At 37.9% G+C, this 18289-nt stretch overlaps 2 protein-coding genes across 3 annotated transcripts in view; both read right to left on the bottom strand.

Moving 5' to 3' along the window:
* Nucleotides 1-4229, bottom strand: part of gxylt1a (glucoside xylosyltransferase 1a) — a 13975-nt gene extending 9746 nt beyond the window's left edge. The window contains exons 1-3 of one of the 2 annotated variants that reach the window (XM_014020832.1): nucleotides 3885-4229; nucleotides 3346-3438; nucleotides 2588-2771 (exon numbers count right to left, since the gene is read on the bottom strand). In XM_014020832.1, coding sequence (XP_013876286.1) covers nucleotides 2588-2771; nucleotides 3346-3438; nucleotides 3885-4102 — 495 coding nt within the window. In that variant the 5' untranslated portion in view covers nucleotides 4103-4229. The remainder of the gene's footprint in view (nucleotides 1-2587; nucleotides 2772-3345; nucleotides 3439-3884) is intronic. The other variant, XM_014020833.1, reaches the window with a different exon arrangement.
* Nucleotides 4230-6169: 1940 nt separating this feature from the next.
* LOC106526266 (YY1-associated factor 2) lies at nucleotides 6170-15328 on the bottom strand. The gene is made up of 4 exons (XM_014020830.1): nucleotides 15155-15328; nucleotides 14800-14922; nucleotides 7462-7614; nucleotides 6170-7364 (listed from the first exon to the last, which is right to left on the bottom strand). Exons 1-4 carry the CDS (start codon nucleotides 15178-15180, stop codon nucleotides 7124-7126), a joined length of 543 nt encoding a protein of 180 aa, XP_013876284.1. The 5' UTR covers nucleotides 15181-15328; the 3' UTR covers nucleotides 6170-7123.
* Between the last annotated feature and the right edge of the window lie 2961 nt (nucleotides 15329-18289).

Here is an 18289-nt window from a genome sequence, read left to right as displayed (position 1 = left end):
GTAACATTGTTTTATTTTTTATGATTAAGCTAGCAGCCATTGTGGTTGCCCACATTCTTTTTTTTTTTCAGCTCATGGACATGGAGAAAATTCAACGTATCCTCAGGCAGCAAAGGCTCATGGGACTTTTCATAATTTAAAATTTGAGTATATGTGGTCTTATAAGTTGTGCAAATTTATATATGGGCTTAAATCTAATCTAAATGTCTCTTGTAGTTACTTGTATTTTATATTTAATATTAACATCATTACAATCTAGTAACCAGGACAACTGCTGGTGGGCCAAATCAAATGGCTCAGCAGGCCAATTTTGGCCCGCGGGCCCCACTTTGGGCACCTCTGTTCTAGACTCTTATCACTGAATATTTAGCCCTAAAAATAAGACTCCGTTTTAAATGGGCTTGCTCGGTCACTATTAAAGTCTTTTATCCAGAATTATAAAATTAGAATAAATTTCAGAATCACAATCTAGTGGGGACTGAGTCAGCAAGATGGAGAATGGAATTGGGGAAAAGGGTGACATCAATTAGAACACCACATTTATGGCTAAAACTACCAGAATATGTCAAAGACTGTGACAATTACTCTGTTGTTCAGGAGAAACTTAAAATTCATCTTTAAGAAATTTAGTCAAGTACAAATTCATAAAAGAAGTCTGTTTTAACTGGGTAACCTATAGAGTTTGTGTGTTTTGTTTCTGTGGATTGATTTTTTTGGTTGTGGTATTCGTTTTACACACGTTTTAAAACACGTTTTTTGTTTTGTTCAGGACAACAGATGAAAATGAGCCTCTTAAATATTGATTCATGTGCACTTAATTAATAAACAATTACTGTAATCAGTCATTCAAGTTTAAACCTGATGCCTGCAATCCATTGAAAAGTTGTGAAAGAGGAAAAGAAAAGGCAGACATTTTCAAAGAATGTGGAAAAATTTTAGTCTGGAAAAATTGTTTAATCAGCTATCTTTTTTAAATGAAATTTTAGGACATAAGAGTATAAAAAAGCATCCACCCAGTTTTGGTGTTTTTTTATCTGTGTAATTTAAAAAGTGCATTTTGTTACCGATTTCAAAGAATCGTTCATGGCTGTGGTGCGTGATCTTTCTATCATATCAGTTCATTGACAGATAAGAATGTTTAATTTATTACTGAATCGTAAGGTCACTTTATCTGGTTCCTGTTGTCTAACTAAACAAGCTCTGGGACAAAAGCATACTCCCTGCTTTGTGTTGTTTCAGTACCACAGGTTCTGCAAACTCTCTGTACCTGTGATCTACTATAGCAGTTTTTATTTTAATTTTAATAAATCTCCACAAAAGGAATAATAGAAATTAAGATCCTGCAATTCTTTGCCTTTGCAAACACGTATTAGCTAAATATTTCAATTGGCCAACTGGGATTCATTAACACAGTTATGAACATTGAGGATAAGTGTAAACAGTATAGCTGAGAACATTTTCACTTCTCTTTCCTTCATTAAAGGGATCCCCAATTAGTTGTAACATTAGATTTATTTGATAAACATATACTTTAACTATAAAATAAAGACTGTAAAAATACTATAGGATGTTCAGTTTTTATCATTTTTAAACTAAAAGTTTAAAAATATATTACACAGACGGGGCCATTTTATTTACATGCAAAGCATTCTGGGTAAATGATGACGTGAGTAGGTCATTGGTGCGAGGCTGCTAGCGAGCTATATCCACCCTGAAGGTTAATCTTGGACAATATCTGACGATKGGCTCTTTTAAATGAAACCAGAGAGCGTTGACAGAGAGGAGAAGGTAGAAATGACTCAGCCTGTAACTGAAAATATAGATGGAGGACAACAGAGCTGCTTCATGAAGAAGAACCTCAGCTTAGCCTGTTAGCTTTAGCGTTACCCCCGACACTATCACCATAATATATGTACTAGCTCAGTGCTACACATTCTTCTCTCGTCACTGAGGTCCTCCATCCACATGACAGAGAGGGGAACACAAAAATGACTCAGCTGCAACTGAAAATATGGATGGAGGACGGCAGTTTAGCTTGTTTGTCGCGCTAGCGCCGAGCTAATACATATAAAGCAATATAGCGTGGGCGCTAGCGCAAAGGCTAACAGGCTAAGCTGAGGTTCTTCTTCATGAAGCAGCTCTGTTGTCCTCCATCTATATTTTCAGTTCCAGGCTGAGTCATTTCTACCTTCTCCTCTCTGTCAACGCTCTCTGGTTTCATTTAAAAGAGCCAGTCGTCAGATATTGTCCTAAATTAACCTTCAGGGTGGATATAGCTCGCTAGCAGCCTAGCACCGATGACCTAGTTGATGTCATTTACCCAGAATGCTTTGCGTGTAATAAAATGGCTCCGTCCGTGTTAAAATATATTTTAAAAAAATTTACAAAACTAAATAGCCTACAGTATTTTTACAGTCTTTATTTTACAGTTAAAATAAATGTTTATCAAATAAAGTTTGATGTTACAACTAATCGTGGACCCCTTTAAGTTACCAAACATGATACCAAAGAAACAACCATATCACTTGATTTTGTCTGTTAAATTTCCTGGAAGTAAAACTCTTGGGTTGTTGTGGAAGACACTCACTGCATCTCTGAAGCTCTCATGTAGCTCATCCTCAGCAAAGATGTAGAAGTGCAGCGGCTTTTGGCTGAAGAGTAACGCAGACTTCAACATGGTGAGAGTCTCCTCCAGCCTGGGGCCACAGGCCACCACAGCCAGGTGACTCCTCTCATCGTGATGTTCCTTGGCAACCGAGCCTGATCTGTCACTAAAAGAGTCAAGACATAGTAATTAAATCAGTAAGCAAATTAAGCTTTTAATTCATTAACAGCCTGAACATACCAGCCAAACAACAACAAAAAAGTCACATAAGTCTCCTGATTTCACGTCAATCAAACGACACGACCAGAAATAAATTGCTTTACCATGTACCATAAGGATGGATATTTACCAATATTCAGTTCATAAAAGAATAGTGTGGTTCATGTGCTCTTACTAAAACAAGCGTTAAGGCGGGGTGTGACTTCATCAGGGTTACATTCATTTTAGAGCAACTGATGTAAGAGCAAATACTGTGTTGATAAGATATTGCTGTATAATAATCGGTTAGTCAGGTTATGTAATGTCAAGATGCTATCAATTAGTGATAAGTACTCAGTACAAAATGTCATTGTATTTCTTTATGGTATGTTTAATTTTAATCATTCACGAGGTGTCACAATAAACACTGAGACAACAGCAAAAACCTGGCGTTTATATTAATTTGGGACATTTTGAAAGTGGATACAAATTGAAAAGTTATTAACTAGTAAAATTTTAAAGGTTCACAAAATCAGTCATACCTAAGAGACGATTCCAAAAAGCAGTTCACTCCACAAACATCAGCAGGCAGTCTCCAATATGGTTTCCAGTAAGAAACTGACAGTGATTTACACCTGACAGAATAAAAACACCACCTTTTGGATCTTGAACGTTAAATTAATCCCTTTGACAGAACTTTTAAAATGAGGTCTTTCCTCCAACAGTTCATTAACAGATGGTTGTACTCTAAATCCAGCCTTAAACTGAGATTAATGACGTGCTAAATTAGTTAGCGTTAAGCTACCTTGCTAAAAAAAACTTGTAGTGGTTAATAGATACAAAATGAGCAGTTTTGTACAAGTGACAACGTTACCAAGTTGGACTGTCTTTTCTATTAAAAAAAAAAAAATACATCAAGTCTAGCCATTACCTGAACACTATTTCCCTGCTGAATGGCAAAACAGGTTTTGTGTGTGTGGGTGTTAAGTGTCACGTTACCACAGTGAGAAAAAAAAAAACTAAATATACCTTTTAATAATTTTATTTTAACTGACTCACAAGTTAGCTTAAGCTAAGCTACCTGTCCAGTCCCGGTTCGCGGTCTCCGAGGCCTGCCAGACTCGGTGTTTTCCTGAGGACGTGGCCGGTGTCCTGAGCGCTCCTGCCGGGTGTACCGTCATCAACTCCTCCCCACTCGCCGCGGTCCTCCAAGGTGGAGGCTAGCTGACTGAAGACATACAACAACGAGAAGAAGGTGAAGACCACGCACAGGAGAAATGCGTGAAGATAGCATCGCATTTTGCGTTTCGCATTATTGTTTGCGACAAAGAAACGTTTTAGTTGATCTTTAGATCGGGTGCTGCTGACTGACTAACGCTACTAGCAACCCTGCATGTTTACAGTTTTTGACCCCACCCACTTCTGGTACACTTGTTCCGGTTAGCTGTCTACCTGTGACCAATCAGTGCCCACAATCATGTTGTGTTACAGCATGTGAGTTTGTCTGTCTGTTAGTAAAATATCTCTTAACATAAAGTAATATTTTGATGTAAACTCACGGGCACCCAGCCTGATCCAATACAAAAATGGCTACTTCAGCCAGTTTTACAGATAAAGAGCTAACATTTAGGGGAGTGGTGGCACAAAGCCTGTAACTGGAAAGGTCGCAGGTTCACCTCCCCGGACTGACCAGAACCACTCTGGGCTGAGAAAGGCCCTCAGCTGTTCCCTCTCAAAGATGGCAGCCCACTGCTCCACGTGTTCACACGTGTGGGTAAAGTGCAGAGAATTAATTTCCCCACCACGGGATCAATAAATTATTATTATTAACTTATTTTAGTTTAGTTTAGTTTTAGGTGTGGTAGTTGAAGTCATCCTCAACACATGCATATTTATTAACAATTTTGGTGTTAACTTCTAAAATTACACTTTTAAGCAAATTATCGCACAAAACCATTGTTTTAACCACTTCCTCATTTCAGGATCACTGGTGCCCCCAAGTAGGGGTTTCTGCGGACGAGTGGGCATGTCACAAGGAAAAGCGATTCTAAAGCGACACACCTGATTTGACGGACTTTGTTAAAAGGGACACAACTGACTGGACAAGCAAAAAAGGGGCGATACCGTACGGCACCACCTGATTGGACAAGAACAAAGGGGGTGTTACTGTACGGCACCACTTTTTCTGAAGACCCCTACTTGGGTCACATTTCTCCCGGTTAACCTTAGTCAGGTCAGGGTCAGGCTGTAAAGAGATCAAGCAGGGTCTTAAGGATACCATCATGTAGGCCTCCTAGCCCAGTGTTCATGCTTTTGACACGCCCACTCTTGTGACACGCCCACTTTGATTCCGCAGTTAACCCCTTCTCGGTGCCCCTATCCAGCAGTCCCAGTGGGAGGTGCGGGGTACACCCTGGGTTAGTGGCAAGTCCATCAGACAAATAACCCTTCACTCACATCAAGGGGCAATTTGGTTACCAATTAGCCTTTAGTAACATTCACATTTTTTGGTCTGTGGGAGGAAACTGGAGTATCTGGAGAAAACCCATGCATGCATGGAGAGAATATAGAAACTCTACCCAGAAAGGTCCTCGGCTGGGATTCGATCCAGCAACCTTCTTGCTGAGGGGCAACAGCGCTACCAAGTGAGCTGATGTTACAAGTCATCAACTTTATCCAAGCTAATACATAGTTAGTAAACCTTAGCCAAATGTTTTACAAAATGTTTTTAACCTGATCAAACTTAAAGAAATTGAGCTAACTTTAGTGTGTTAGTTGCTGAGAGTCATCCTCAACCTATTCTCTGAACACCAACATATTTTTGCAAGATTTCACTTTAGCACAAACAAATCATGCACACTATCTCACCATAAGATATTCTTAATTTCAAGCTCTAGCATTAAAGGCAGAATCAGGTAAAATGGGTCCCTTCAAGGAGCAAAGATTTTTGTGATCCTGGTGCTTCTGCTATTTGTTGCAAAGACCCTAACAAGAACATCTAAAAATCTTAAGTTAAAAACTAGTTTAAATGCATGAAAAATAAAATATTAAGTAGTTTTCAAAAAAATAAACCAGGGTTCTCAGAAAACTTTTTGGCTGATGTGGTTCGTTCACCATCAGCAATAAAAAAGATACACTTTGACCCCAAAATAAGCAAAGCAGTTGCGTGGTACAGCACTTTAAAATAAAAACAAAATGATACCCACAAAAGAGGAGAAAGGAAACTGAAGGGTATAATTTACTACAAACACAACAGTTTTCTTTGTGAATGTAAATACTGATAATCAAGCTGAAGATTAACTATAAAGAAAGGATTGTTTTGGAGGCAAATCTGTTCAAAGGGAAAACTATTTCTGTGAAACATGGTTTTGTTCAAGAAACATTTTACTGTAAAATGAAACATGGATTGAGCAAATTCAAACATTTCAGACTGAAAAAAAGCTGAAGATTAAAAGAAAAAATGGCATTAACTGCAGAAAAAAAATGGTACACTTAATCCACCACAAACTACTTGTAGATAAGCAATTTGAGAATTGAAGGGATCATTACGAAACAACTTTGCAAAGTGTACAATATTAATTTATATATAAAAAATACTTTTGTTCATCAGATGATGTTAACCACATTAAACATTTCCCCCCGCAACAGTTGAAGCACACAAGAATAAAACATCAATCCCAAAATTTGAAATAAAGTGATGGTTTTAGATTAAAGACAACAGCACTTTTCTGCAGTGCAATAAAAAAGTGTAAAGTTGGACAAGAAACTTGAAAGCTGTATTTATCTAAAATTCTTACACAAGATAAAAAAAACATATCCAAGTATCTACAGCTAACTTTATCCATCATTATTTTACAATATAAAGCATTCTATAGATTAAATCATGCTCAACTATCAACACACGGCTTACTGTTCGATATTTGTACTCCGATATTAGACGTAAACATTATTGCATCCAGTGGAAGAAAATAAGAGGTGAAAAAGGCGACTAAACAGTGTTATAAGAACAAAGTGAAAGTAATGCTAAAAATGTTAGAAACACAAGATGGCCTCAAGAGTAAGACGGTTTTCAAAAATCAAACTAAAATTGAGTGCAATGTGGTGCGGTTACACTCGCATCTGTGACTTAATGCTTCTGTTCCACATCCTCAGAGGGCAGCAAAGTATCCAAACTCAAGTGGAGGTGAATGTTGTCGTACTGGACATTAAAGTTTTATATAAAAATGTTTTTAAATGTGCATGTTGAAGTTTTCATTTCTGGTTAAGGTTGCCAAAACAGTGCAGAACCGTGGGCTGTGCTGACCGGGAGCGTGAGAAAAGTTAGTGAGCCTCTCCGTTAACGGGGGAGCCCTCCCCTCGAGGTGAGGAGCACCTGGAGAGCCCCCGCTCGGCGTTATCGGAGCTTGAGCTACTTTGACTGTGTTGGTCTGCGGAGGCAGTGCTCGCTGAGGAAGAAGCGGGTTTGGATTTCTCTTTAAAGTCTGTGATAATTACAGTCAAGTCTCCAACTGTCACCTCCAGATGCTGGGCACTGCTCCGGTCTATGTTTTTTAATCTGGGCCTGGTAAGACAAAAGAAAGATAAAAAAATAAATAAATGGTAAGAAAGAAGAGATTCAGCTTTACCTACTTCTTTTAGAAAAAACGGGGTTTGATTACCTCATCTTTCTATAGTTTTTCCTCTTTGATGTTGGTTCTTTGTCGCTTTTGTCCTTCTCAGATTTTTCTTTCTTCTCCTTTTTGGGATGTGTTGGTGATGCAAACTGCTGATTAACTTGCTGTGCAACAAGCTGAGAAACAGGCCGCGGCTTCCTGAAAGAAACCAGAAAGCAGTATTAGTTTTTGTGTAGCTATATTTAAAACACAGACCCTGTAAGTAGATCGAGCATGTGGTTTGCTTTGTATGCAGTTACCATGACCACCAAGACCAAACAGCTCAAAAAATAATTTGAACTGAACATTTCAACCTCAGTTTCCAAAACCACCTTAAAAGCACCAACTTATATTAGACCGACATAAATATTCAATGCCTGGTTTATGGGGTAAGGATGCTATTAAAAACATGTTGACTTGCACGCAAAAGGTGCATTTTAATCAATATTTGTGCATCCATCCATCCATCCATCCATCCATCCACCAATTTTCTTCTTATCTGGGGTCGGGTCGCAGGGTCAGCAGCAGAAGCAGAAAGACACAGACTTGCCTCTCCCCACTTAGGCCAGGTCCTCTGGTGGAATCCCAAGATGTTCCCAGACCAGCTAAGAAACATTGTCCCTCCAGCGTGTCCTGGGTCTTCCTCTGGGTCTCCTCTCAGTGCCCAGAACACCTCACCAGATTTTAAATACAACAGCAGAAAACTTGCTGCTGCTTAATTTGGATAAGACAGAGGTGCTAATTTTAGCCCCTGAAAAATTGATCCCTAAAGTTAGGGAGCGCTTGGGCTCTGTGTTCAGCTGTCCATCAGAGTCCTCGAAATCTGGGAGTTATATTTGACTCGGACCTGTCTTTGGAAAAACATGTTAAAAATTTAGTCTCTACATGCTTTTTCCAGTTGCATAACATTTCTAATCTTCGGTCTATGATGTCTGCCTCAGATCTGGAGGTGGTCATACATGCCTTCGTTTCTAGCCGCCTGGATTATTGTAACAGCCTGTTTAAGTGCTTGAACCAAAAGCAGCTAAATCGTCTTTAACTTGTTCAGAGTTCTGCAGCTAGACTTTTAACTCGAACATCTAAATCTAGTCATATCACTCCAATCCAATCAGAACTTCATTGGCTACCTGTTTATTTTAGGATCCGGTTTAAAATCTTGGTTCTTACGTTTAGAGCCTTAAGAGGCCAGGCACCTGCTTATGTTAGGGGCATGCTCTCCACATACGATCCAGTCTGCTGCTTGCGCTCTCAGGATCAAAATCTACTAGCCAGTCCTCAAACACACTATAGGACCCATGGCGACCGGGCTTTTTCATTTACAGCCACTACCCTCTGGAATGCCCTTCCCTGCGCGTTACGTTCCATCAATGATGTTGAACTATTCAAAAAGGGCTTAAAAACCTTCTATTTTAAACAAGCCTTTGGTTAGATGTTTTTAAATGCTGTTGAACCTAGTATCTGTGTGGTAGCTGGATTTCCCTTGCCTTGGTCAATTACTATTTGCATTTCTCTGTAAACGTATATGTAAATGTAAATGGGCTGGTATTTTATTTTCACTGTTGTGTCTTATTTCTTTATTTTTCATTTGGCTCAATGTTGCTGCTGATACACCTTTTGAGATGGAAATATTTGACGGCTCCATGATGTTTATTGTTGCTGTTATGGATTAATTATGTATATCTGTTCTACCTTGACACTGTCCGGTAATCATATCTCATGATAACTAGTTTAGGCTGTTTTACTCTATCAGCCCAGACTTCAAGACTCCAGCAAAGCATGACCTCTTTTATTTTGATAAGGTGTTTCCGGGCTGACAGCCCTATCATTGGTTGTTAGATGGTTCACAGTTGGCGAACTGTGATTGGTTGTAAGCATGTCACAGAATGTTATATTATCGGCTGTTCTGCGCTGTTGAGCCAGCCACAACTTGACAGACTTCTCTGATTGACTTCTGCTCTGTTATTGCTCAAATTAAATCATTTGACAACCATACACGCAGACTTTCTGTGCATTTATTCCAACGTGTTTCTGCATTCTTGGTAAATCATGCCACCACATTGCATTGTTGTTTTTGTATTTTTTTTCGTATTGTACAGCACTTTGTGAAATCATTTCTAAGAAAAGCGCTTTATGAATAAAAATTTACTTACTTACTTAACTAATTATAGTCATTTCTTCTTTTTGAATATAAAAGGAAGTGTGCAGTTTACAATATGACATTTTTGAAAATATAAATTTACAATTGTGATCATGCAATACTTGTCACAGGTATATGAATGGGGTAATAGTTGTGTTTTTTCAACTTTATACAGCCAAGGTGGCAAAGAAACAAAGTTACTTATTTTATTTATATCACTATAAACAATAATTACATCCTAATAGTAAGCAGTATTAAACTGAGTTTATTTAAGGATTTAAACCTATTTATCTAACCACTAAATATTAAAGAACCTATAATTAGGTCCAGGTTACACAGTGGAATAGTTAGTAGAGCTGTTGCCTCTCAGAGAGGTTTGCAGAATCAAATTGTGGATTTTCTTCGGGTACTGTGGTTTCCTCCCACACACCACAAACATGAACATTATTATCTGGCAACCCTTAAACTGTCCCTATATGAGTGAGTGTGTATGCTTGTTTGTGCTGTTTGTTTCTGTGATGGACTTGCAACCTGTCAATGGTGTACCCCGTGACCATGAAAAGCAGATGCAGGTATAAGATGATTGATGGATGTTGGGTGTACTATAGACCTTCTATAATAATTAACTGCTTCTTAAACTTAAGAACTAATAGTTATATGCATTACAATACAATACAATACAATACAATACAGGTGTTACAAAGTTAAAGGACCACATGTCTTAAACTAGATTCAAAGCTTAAAAACAGAAACAATGAACAAGGCCATGATGATAAATATGGTTATAAATAATCAATGTTCTAGCACAGTTATAACACAAGCATGAGCATCATTTGTTTGCAGAGATGCGTTAAACAACTTAAGGACTACACAATGAATTAAGACTAAATGTTCTGCTGAGCAACCATGTTTAAAGACACTTTTAGGACTCTTTCTTCCAGTTCTGGTAATGACTTTGAAGCATAGCTTTTAACTTTGGTTAAACTCTCTTTACCAGAGGTCTTTTCCCTGTTCCTTGTAACCCACTGTCCTGCATGTTTTAGCTGTTTCTCTGCTTCGACACACCTAACTCAAACAGTAAAGTCAGATTGTCGTCAAAATCAGCAGAAACTTGTCGATCGCACATTAATTTCAATTAGGTGTATTGAAGCAGGGAAACATCTTCATAACTGACAAAAATACTACTAAACATTAACATGTGGTGTAAAGATGAAACACTGGGGGTGTTTTATTTCCTTACAAAGGTTGTCTTTTGTTGGTTCTGTAAATTTAGTCCAAAAGCTTCAGATCTAAGTAATGAAGATGTTTCATTATTGCCTGCCCCCAACGGTGAAGGGGCAATAATGTTCCTTAAACCAAAAGACAAGGGGCAATAATGTTCCTTAAACCAAAAGACAAGGGGCAATAATGTTCCATAAACCAAAAGACAAATGTGAATGAAACACTCAAAGTAATCACAGGTTGAACATCTACAACTTAAATTTGATTGAAGCTGACTGCCATGAATGGCTAAACAGTAAACACAAATATAATTCAGTCAGTTTTACAGATTTTGAGCTAAAATTTGGTGGGAGTGATTCCCAATTTGTCCTTTAAGAGCTAACCTATCACGCAAGATCTGTTCTTAAAACTTTCCCATCAAGTACTAGAGTCAACACTGTCTGTTAGCAAGAGATCCTAAATTTTGGGACAGATTTTATTGAAACTCTCAAAACAAATCCTTGGATGTACATCTACAGCAGATAAACGTTTGCAATCTACTTAATTCCAGATGGCTGCTACAGCTAATAACTCAGTTAAATCTACAGATAGAGTGACAATTTGATGTGGTTGTAGCTGAGACTCATTAACAGCACATACTCTTAAGTGTGAACAGAGCTAGCCCATGAGATAACTTAATTTACAAAGTTTGACCAAGCTGGTTATACTATTGTCTCCTTTCATCCTAAGGTGATCTTAGATACGTTATCCTTGGGCTCGACTCCACGTGGCTTCAGAGTCTTTCCACTGGGTTATCATAGAGCTCAGGTTTTAGTACTTCCTTAACCCTGGTTTCAAGCTAGGCCAATCTAACTGAAGACTTGACATCAACCGATGGTGGGTCATTAATTGAGAGGGCCATCTCCTTCACAAGAATCGCCCACCATTTTAAATCTTTGCTACCTCAGCATTTCTTTTTATTTATTTTGTTAAAAAATTGAATGCATCCATCAAAATGACAACACAAACAAACCCCGTAGTACAATGGGGATGCATAGATTTCCATGCTTATTGGATGACAACAGAATTCAGAGGATGCTAGACCAAATGGGCACGGTTTACAGGCTCCGAGCGGGGAGAGGGAAAACAACCTGGACTCAGCCATGGCACTTTTGGAAACTGTGGCAGATAATAGTGTTTTGTGACTTTATTTCACTTCTTTTCTCATCTCTGTGTTGTTTGTCTTGGATGGCCACACTATGATGATCCCGCACACACTGAGGGAGCACGCAAGTAAGGTGGAAAACCACCAGAGGTGTCAAAAGTATTCACATTCATTACTTAAGTAGAAGTATAGATTTGTAGCATTTTCCTGCATATAAATAATCATATCTGATTAGATTTCACTTGTTCCTATGACTGCTCAAAAAAGGGAAGAAAACCCCACTTTAACTTCAGACTATTTCTAAGGACTTTTGCATGGAACTTCCTTTGTGGCTCGATTTAACATCTCTTATGGTGCGTTCACACCAAAAGCGATTTCAGCGTCAGGAGCAGCAGGTTTACATGCAAAGTCTATGGTGGACGCGCTTCAAGCAACGTCGGGAAGGGCTGCGGCGCCTCAAGCGCGATTAGAGCAGCGCAATTTGAACGATTTGAACCATCTGAGCATTCAACGCGCTGAGGCGCAAATCGCTGAAGTTAGAAAATCTGAACTTTTGCAGCTCGACGCGCCGCATCAACCAATCAGAGACTCCACTGTGTGACGTAGCGACAGATTTCCCGACGGGACAGTTTACTAAATTATGTCCACTAACCTGAAACAGATGGAGAGGAGCTCTTTAGCTGAAATCCAGTGCCTGCAGTCGGTGTCCTGATCCGCACCAAAGCGTGGCAGTGACTCATCAGACTGGAAAAATAGTTCTGAAAAGCGAGCTGTGAGCCTCTTCTCTGAATTATCTGGTGAATTAATTATGAATTAATTATCTGACGAACGTGACATGCTCTTGCTCTCTGTAAATAAAGCAAAGCCACTTCCTCGTCCGACATTAAACAGAGCCTGACAGAGGAGGGAGGGGCGGGGAGGCTCTTGCCGTGCAGCGCTTCAAGAGCTGTCCTGCGTCTGACCTCAAAGTGCACAAGCGACCAACTTCAGCGTTGGCTGCGATTTTGAAGCTGAAATCGCGTTCGGTGTGAACGCAGCATTACACCAAACCCCACCAGACGTTCTGACGCCTTACTGTTAATAGATAAGAATTGCCACATTCCTGAACCCCCACAAGTTGGAGTGACCATAAGGACTGTCTGTTCGCTCCTCTTCAAAGGGGCCATAAATGCCTTTAACCAGACTCTTCGGTGACTGATAACAAGGAACCTACATTCTTCATTAAATGTGAAAAAAAAAAAAAACAAGATTGAATGTTTTTATACAACTGTTTGTTTTCATATATCTTAATCAAAGAAATGTGATCTACCTATTTCTTTTTACAGAAAGAACAAAGCCCATTGAAGCTCTACTGTGTTCTCTTTTTAACTGTTTGCCCACTAAGGACTCTGTGTGGTAACTGTGTATTGTATTTAATTGTTTACAGATGGACTCCAGAAGAAGATGTTTCTTTTATTTCATGATTTTAAACAGTGTGTGTTTTATTCCATGATTTAATCCTTAGAAACTTAGGACTTGAATTTTTATAATTAAGTGTAATTATTTTACTGAGGCAAGCAGATGGCTCTCCCTTTTAATTAGATGCAAGATAATTAAACTAAAACACTCCCTTTTTCTTTGTCCTGAAGTAGTTTCTCCCCCAAAACAGATTTGATTTGTTAAAAACTTGTCCTGTATAAAGGTGTAACATTTTTATTGGCCAACTAAACCCTCGACTCCGCCCATAACAGAGGTTGTAAAAGTTAGTGCAGCTCCCGAGATCGACAGAGTTTTAGAGAGTTTTTCAACATCAGAAGCCAGAAACAGCTTTCCAGAAGCTCAGCAGAGGTCCTTCCTGCCAGCCCCTCCCCATGGGCTGGGTAAGATGGTGGCCATTCTGCATCTCTCGCTGGTTGAACGAACAGCCAACGTTTAATATCGACTCAACATCTGAGTTTGATTTTATAGAATTTAAATAAGCTAATTGTAATACATGCATCATTTTTAGTTCGTTAAGACGTGGTCCTGCAGGTTTGTCATTCTGAGTGTCTTGCACTGGGTCAGACTCTGGCTCGTACATGTAAGGCTGGATTGACAAGTCTACCGTTGTTGACATCCTTATACTTTCTTGCCATCTGCCATCACTAATATGCACCTTCATATACATTCATTTTTGTACTGTACTTTATGGTGTATATATGTATATAGATAAGCATATGTGTTTATGTATATGTGCATTGGTACATTACTATATATCACGTGTATATTGTGGGATTTTATTTGTTATCTTTTATTAATCTTTCATTATTCTTCTCAGCCTCTCTTGTATTAAGCTGCAGTAATGTGCAAATTTCCAGACTGTGGGATCAATAAAGTTTTATCTTATCTTATTTTATCTTAAAAACAGTTTTTAGTCGGTAGATAACTTTTTTGCTATGAAACTACAAACATGGCCGAATGGGGTGGAGTCGAACGCTCAGCTACCTGGAGGGGGCGGGGCGTGAAATATCTTATTTGTATTTAAAGAGACCGCACCAAAACAGCTTGCTCTGAGGCAACTCAGAACAGGGGTAAAAGCAAGGAAAGCAAGGAGTCTGTGGAGCAACAAAAACGAGGAATTAAGACCAAAGCGTTGCAGTTTTATTTTAAATAGACCATAAGTGAATGATTTAGACGTGAAAAWGAAGGATTTAAAAGCATGATATGATACCTTTAAACAATGTATGGTTGTTGTAATACACCAACATGAATGTTTTATTCAATTTACTTCGGCGTGTCTAATAAAGACCACGTGAGTGTGGTTTTCATTTTTACCATTAGTGCTGATTTTGTAGATAAATAAACAGCTTCAGGATCCACTCACCGCGTTGATGTCCCCTTCCTGACATCACACATCATACACTTGAACGCCTCAGCGCTGTTCTTGAAGGTGCAGACGCTACAGTCCCAGAACCCATCATCGAACGTCTTGGACTGCCTCTTTGGCCTTCAAACACACGCAAAACACAGACTGAGTGAGTGAAATGTTAACACCAGCTGCTCGGTCACCGGCGGAGTCACTGTCACACAGAAGCAGTCAGCGAACACTCCACCAAACCTGCCGCCATGAACACTTCAGTCACAGCTTCATCCATTCACCGACCGAGCTTTCTGGTCGCTACAGCCTCGGTTTTCAAGTCTTCATTCGAACATAGCAAAAGGAAGAAAAAAAGTTTTACCTGGTGGGACTCTTCTTGTCTCCCATGATAGGAAACCAGGGCTCGGAGGAGTCGAAAAGGCACAATGTTACAGGTGAAAATAAACCAGAAACACGCGCATTAACAGCTTCTCAGCTGTCGTGGAAACTCCAGCCGACGGAAGGTCACGTGGTGCACGTTTAGCCAATCAGTGGCGAGCTCATCACAACAGCTATAAATGTGACAACAGTGACGAAAGGCGCTTTGTAAAATAAATAAATAAATAAATGAAAACAGTGACGCGGATGTGCAAGTACGACCCTTAATGAGGAAGTAAAACCTGTAGAAAATCTCTATAATGCGATAACTAATTGGGTGTAAAAACTAATTACACTTATTAATCATACTTAACATTTGACATATTCATATTGTGTCAAAGGAGAAGCCAACATTTGAAACAGATTTCCTAGTTTTAAAGTTCATTTCTATTTCACATTTAAAGATAGAGCAAAGAGCTGCATAAGTATAAAATATAAACTTACTATTGATGAGGTTATCAACAATAAGTGACCCAATAAGACATAATCTAATAAAAAAATTATAGATTTAGCTTGCATGAAAAGCTAAGCTATAAAGGCTTCTGCTCAATTTAGAAAAAGCCACTGAGAGGAAATAGTTTTCAGGGATGGGAGGACTCATTTATAGTGTAGTTCTGTAGAAACAAACAGTGATTATAACAAAATATCTGATCAGTCTCATTTTGGACAGTTGATGCTGTTTTCAAAGCTGCCAGTCTCCGAATATAATAAGATATGAAACAAGATACTGTATTTCTGCAGGAAATGCCCCAGGCTGCTCAGGAAGTGTTAAAGTTATTTCTGTGACTTCTACTGCTACTTGTGCTGGCAAATGATCACAGTATATATTTATGTAAATAATTGTGAAATGCAACAGTAAACGTGTGTGAGAATGTTTGTATGAACTGCTGTGAAATATTCAAAATGTAATTTGTTGTAGGTTTATATATTAATACAATTTGCTCTTGACACCACTTGGACTAGTTGTTAGCTTGTCAGTCTATTTCCCCCCTCCTATTTTCACTTTAAAATTTTCAGGGGTCTGGGTAGTTCTAATTTGACAGACCAGCTACACCTAATCTCAAATTTGAAAATTAGAGATTATAATAATAATAATTTACAGAAAAACTTTAATTGATTTGGAGATTTCACAATTTTGTACATTGTAGTATAGATGTTTACTTACATTTATTTTACTTTATTGACTATATTTTTCTGCGTTCATATTTATTGATGATTTAATAATAACAATTTAGACAAATTTTATACAGATATACAGTATTTTTTTTTTTTTTTTTGAGCTGGTGAGAGTTGTGCATTTCCTACAGCAGCCGCTAGAGGAGCGTGTTACTTATTTAAAAATACCGAAGAAGAGCGTCAGGCGGAAATATGAAGTTTAATAGCATTTAATCGGTAAGTTTTTTTCCTTTTAAATAAGAAGGCTATGTTTAGCATTGTGTTTATGTTCAGAATTAGTTCTGACAAGAAATGGATCAAAATCAGTTGTGAACTACATGAAAAGTTTAATAGTTTAACAGGAAGAGACTGGGGAGCAGACAGGAAGTCACTCAAAACTATTTATACAGGACTCATCAGATCAACACTGGACTATGGAAGCATTGTTTACAATTCAGCATCAGATACATCTTTAAAAAAAATTAAACAATATTCAACATCAGGTATTAAGAATAATTACAGGAGCATTTAAAACAACACCCACAGGAGCAATATTAGTAGAAATGGGAGAATCACCATTAGACATCAGGAGAGAACAGTTAGCGTTAAATTACTGGGTAAATTTAAAAGGGCATGAACAAAAGCATCCAACACAACAAGTTTTATGTTGGGAAAAGGAAAAAAAAGAAACTAAAAGTTTTGGTTGGATCATAAGTCAGAAAACAACAGAAAATACAAATCAATAACATAGATGTTAGTCCAACAATACCACTACCAGTCATACATCCATGGATATTTGCAGAACCATCAGTGGATCTGAAACTATTAGGAAAAAAGGAAAAAATAGTACTATAAACTCAAATACAGGCATAGATTATATTAACCAATACTTTGGATATCTTCAAATATATACAGACGCATCAAAAAATACAGTAGATCAAGTCGGAGCAGCATTCATAGTACCAGAATWCAAAGTAAAAGTAGGGAAAAGGATCAGTGATAAATTATCAGTACATACAGGAGAAATATTAGCAACATTATTAGCTGTTCAATGGATTGAGGATAATAAACCATTCAGATCAATAATTTGTTCAGACTCCAGCTCTTCATTAATCAGTATAAAAATAATAGTTCAGAAAGTAGATCAGATATGTTATTTGAAATACAACAAACACTGTACAGGATTAAAATGTTGGGATTAAAAGTAACATTCATCTGGATACCAGCACACATTGGAATAAAAGGAAATGAAATGGCAGATAAAGAAGCAAAAAAGGCTACCAAAAATAAAGTAGTTAATATTGAAATAAAATTCAGTAAAACAGAAATAAAAAGCATTATAAAGATGAAAATGAGACAGAAATGGCAAAAACAATGGGAGGAAGAAAGAAAAGGTCGATGGTTGTATAAAATTCAACGGAAAGTGGGAGAAATGAGGACTGGTGGAGGAAACAGACGGGAGGAAACAGTCATAACAAGACTTAGATTAGGACACACAGGGTTAAATAAATCATTATTTATAATTGGAAAACACAATACTGGAAAATGTGATTACTGTGGAGAAGATGAGGATATAGAACATGTTTTAATACATTGCAAAAAATACCAAAATGAAAGAAATCAATTGATTAAAAGACTCAATGAAATCAAAATAAGATTTGATTATATAGAAATATTACGAAGTAATTCAAATTCTGAAACCTTTCAATTGTTATTAAAGTATTTAAGACAGACTCGATTGTATGAAAGAATATAGTTTTTTTTTAGAGCTGTTCCAGTCCACACTCCACACCAGCAGGTGGCGGTAATGAACCTTAACGTTGTTTGACAAAAAAAATAACTAAGAACAAGAAGAAGAAGATCTAGTACTTCCGGTTCTGCTCGTAACGTGTAAGCTGCGTTACGTATTGTAACCCCAGATTCT

This window comes from Austrofundulus limnaeus, unplaced genomic scaffold (genome assembly GCF_001266775.1).
Source record: "Austrofundulus limnaeus strain Quisiro unplaced genomic scaffold, Austrofundulus_limnaeus-1.0 Scaffold267, whole genome shotgun sequence".
In the NCBI taxonomy this organism is placed as follows: Eukaryota; Metazoa; Chordata; class Actinopteri; order Cyprinodontiformes; family Rivulidae; genus Austrofundulus; species Austrofundulus limnaeus.
The sequence above is the reverse complement of the archived record's forward strand: the minus strand, read 5'-3'. Positions and strand labels throughout refer to the sequence as shown.

What these genes read in the sequence shown, in the direction of transcription:
- LOC106526266 (XM_014020830.1), bottom strand. Translation starts at nt 15,180, where the DNA reads ATGGGAGACAAGAAGAGTCCCACCAG. An exon ending in AGGAAGGGGACATCAACGCG is followed by an intron (nt 7,615 to 14,799) that starts GTGAGTGGATCC and finishes GGTTTCTTTCAG; the next exon opens with GAAGCCGCGGCCTGTTTCTC. An exon ending in AAAAACTATAGAAAGATGAG is followed by an intron (nt 7,365 to 7,461) that starts GTAATCAAACCC and finishes TTGTCTTACCAG; the next exon opens with GCCCAGATTAAAAAACATAG.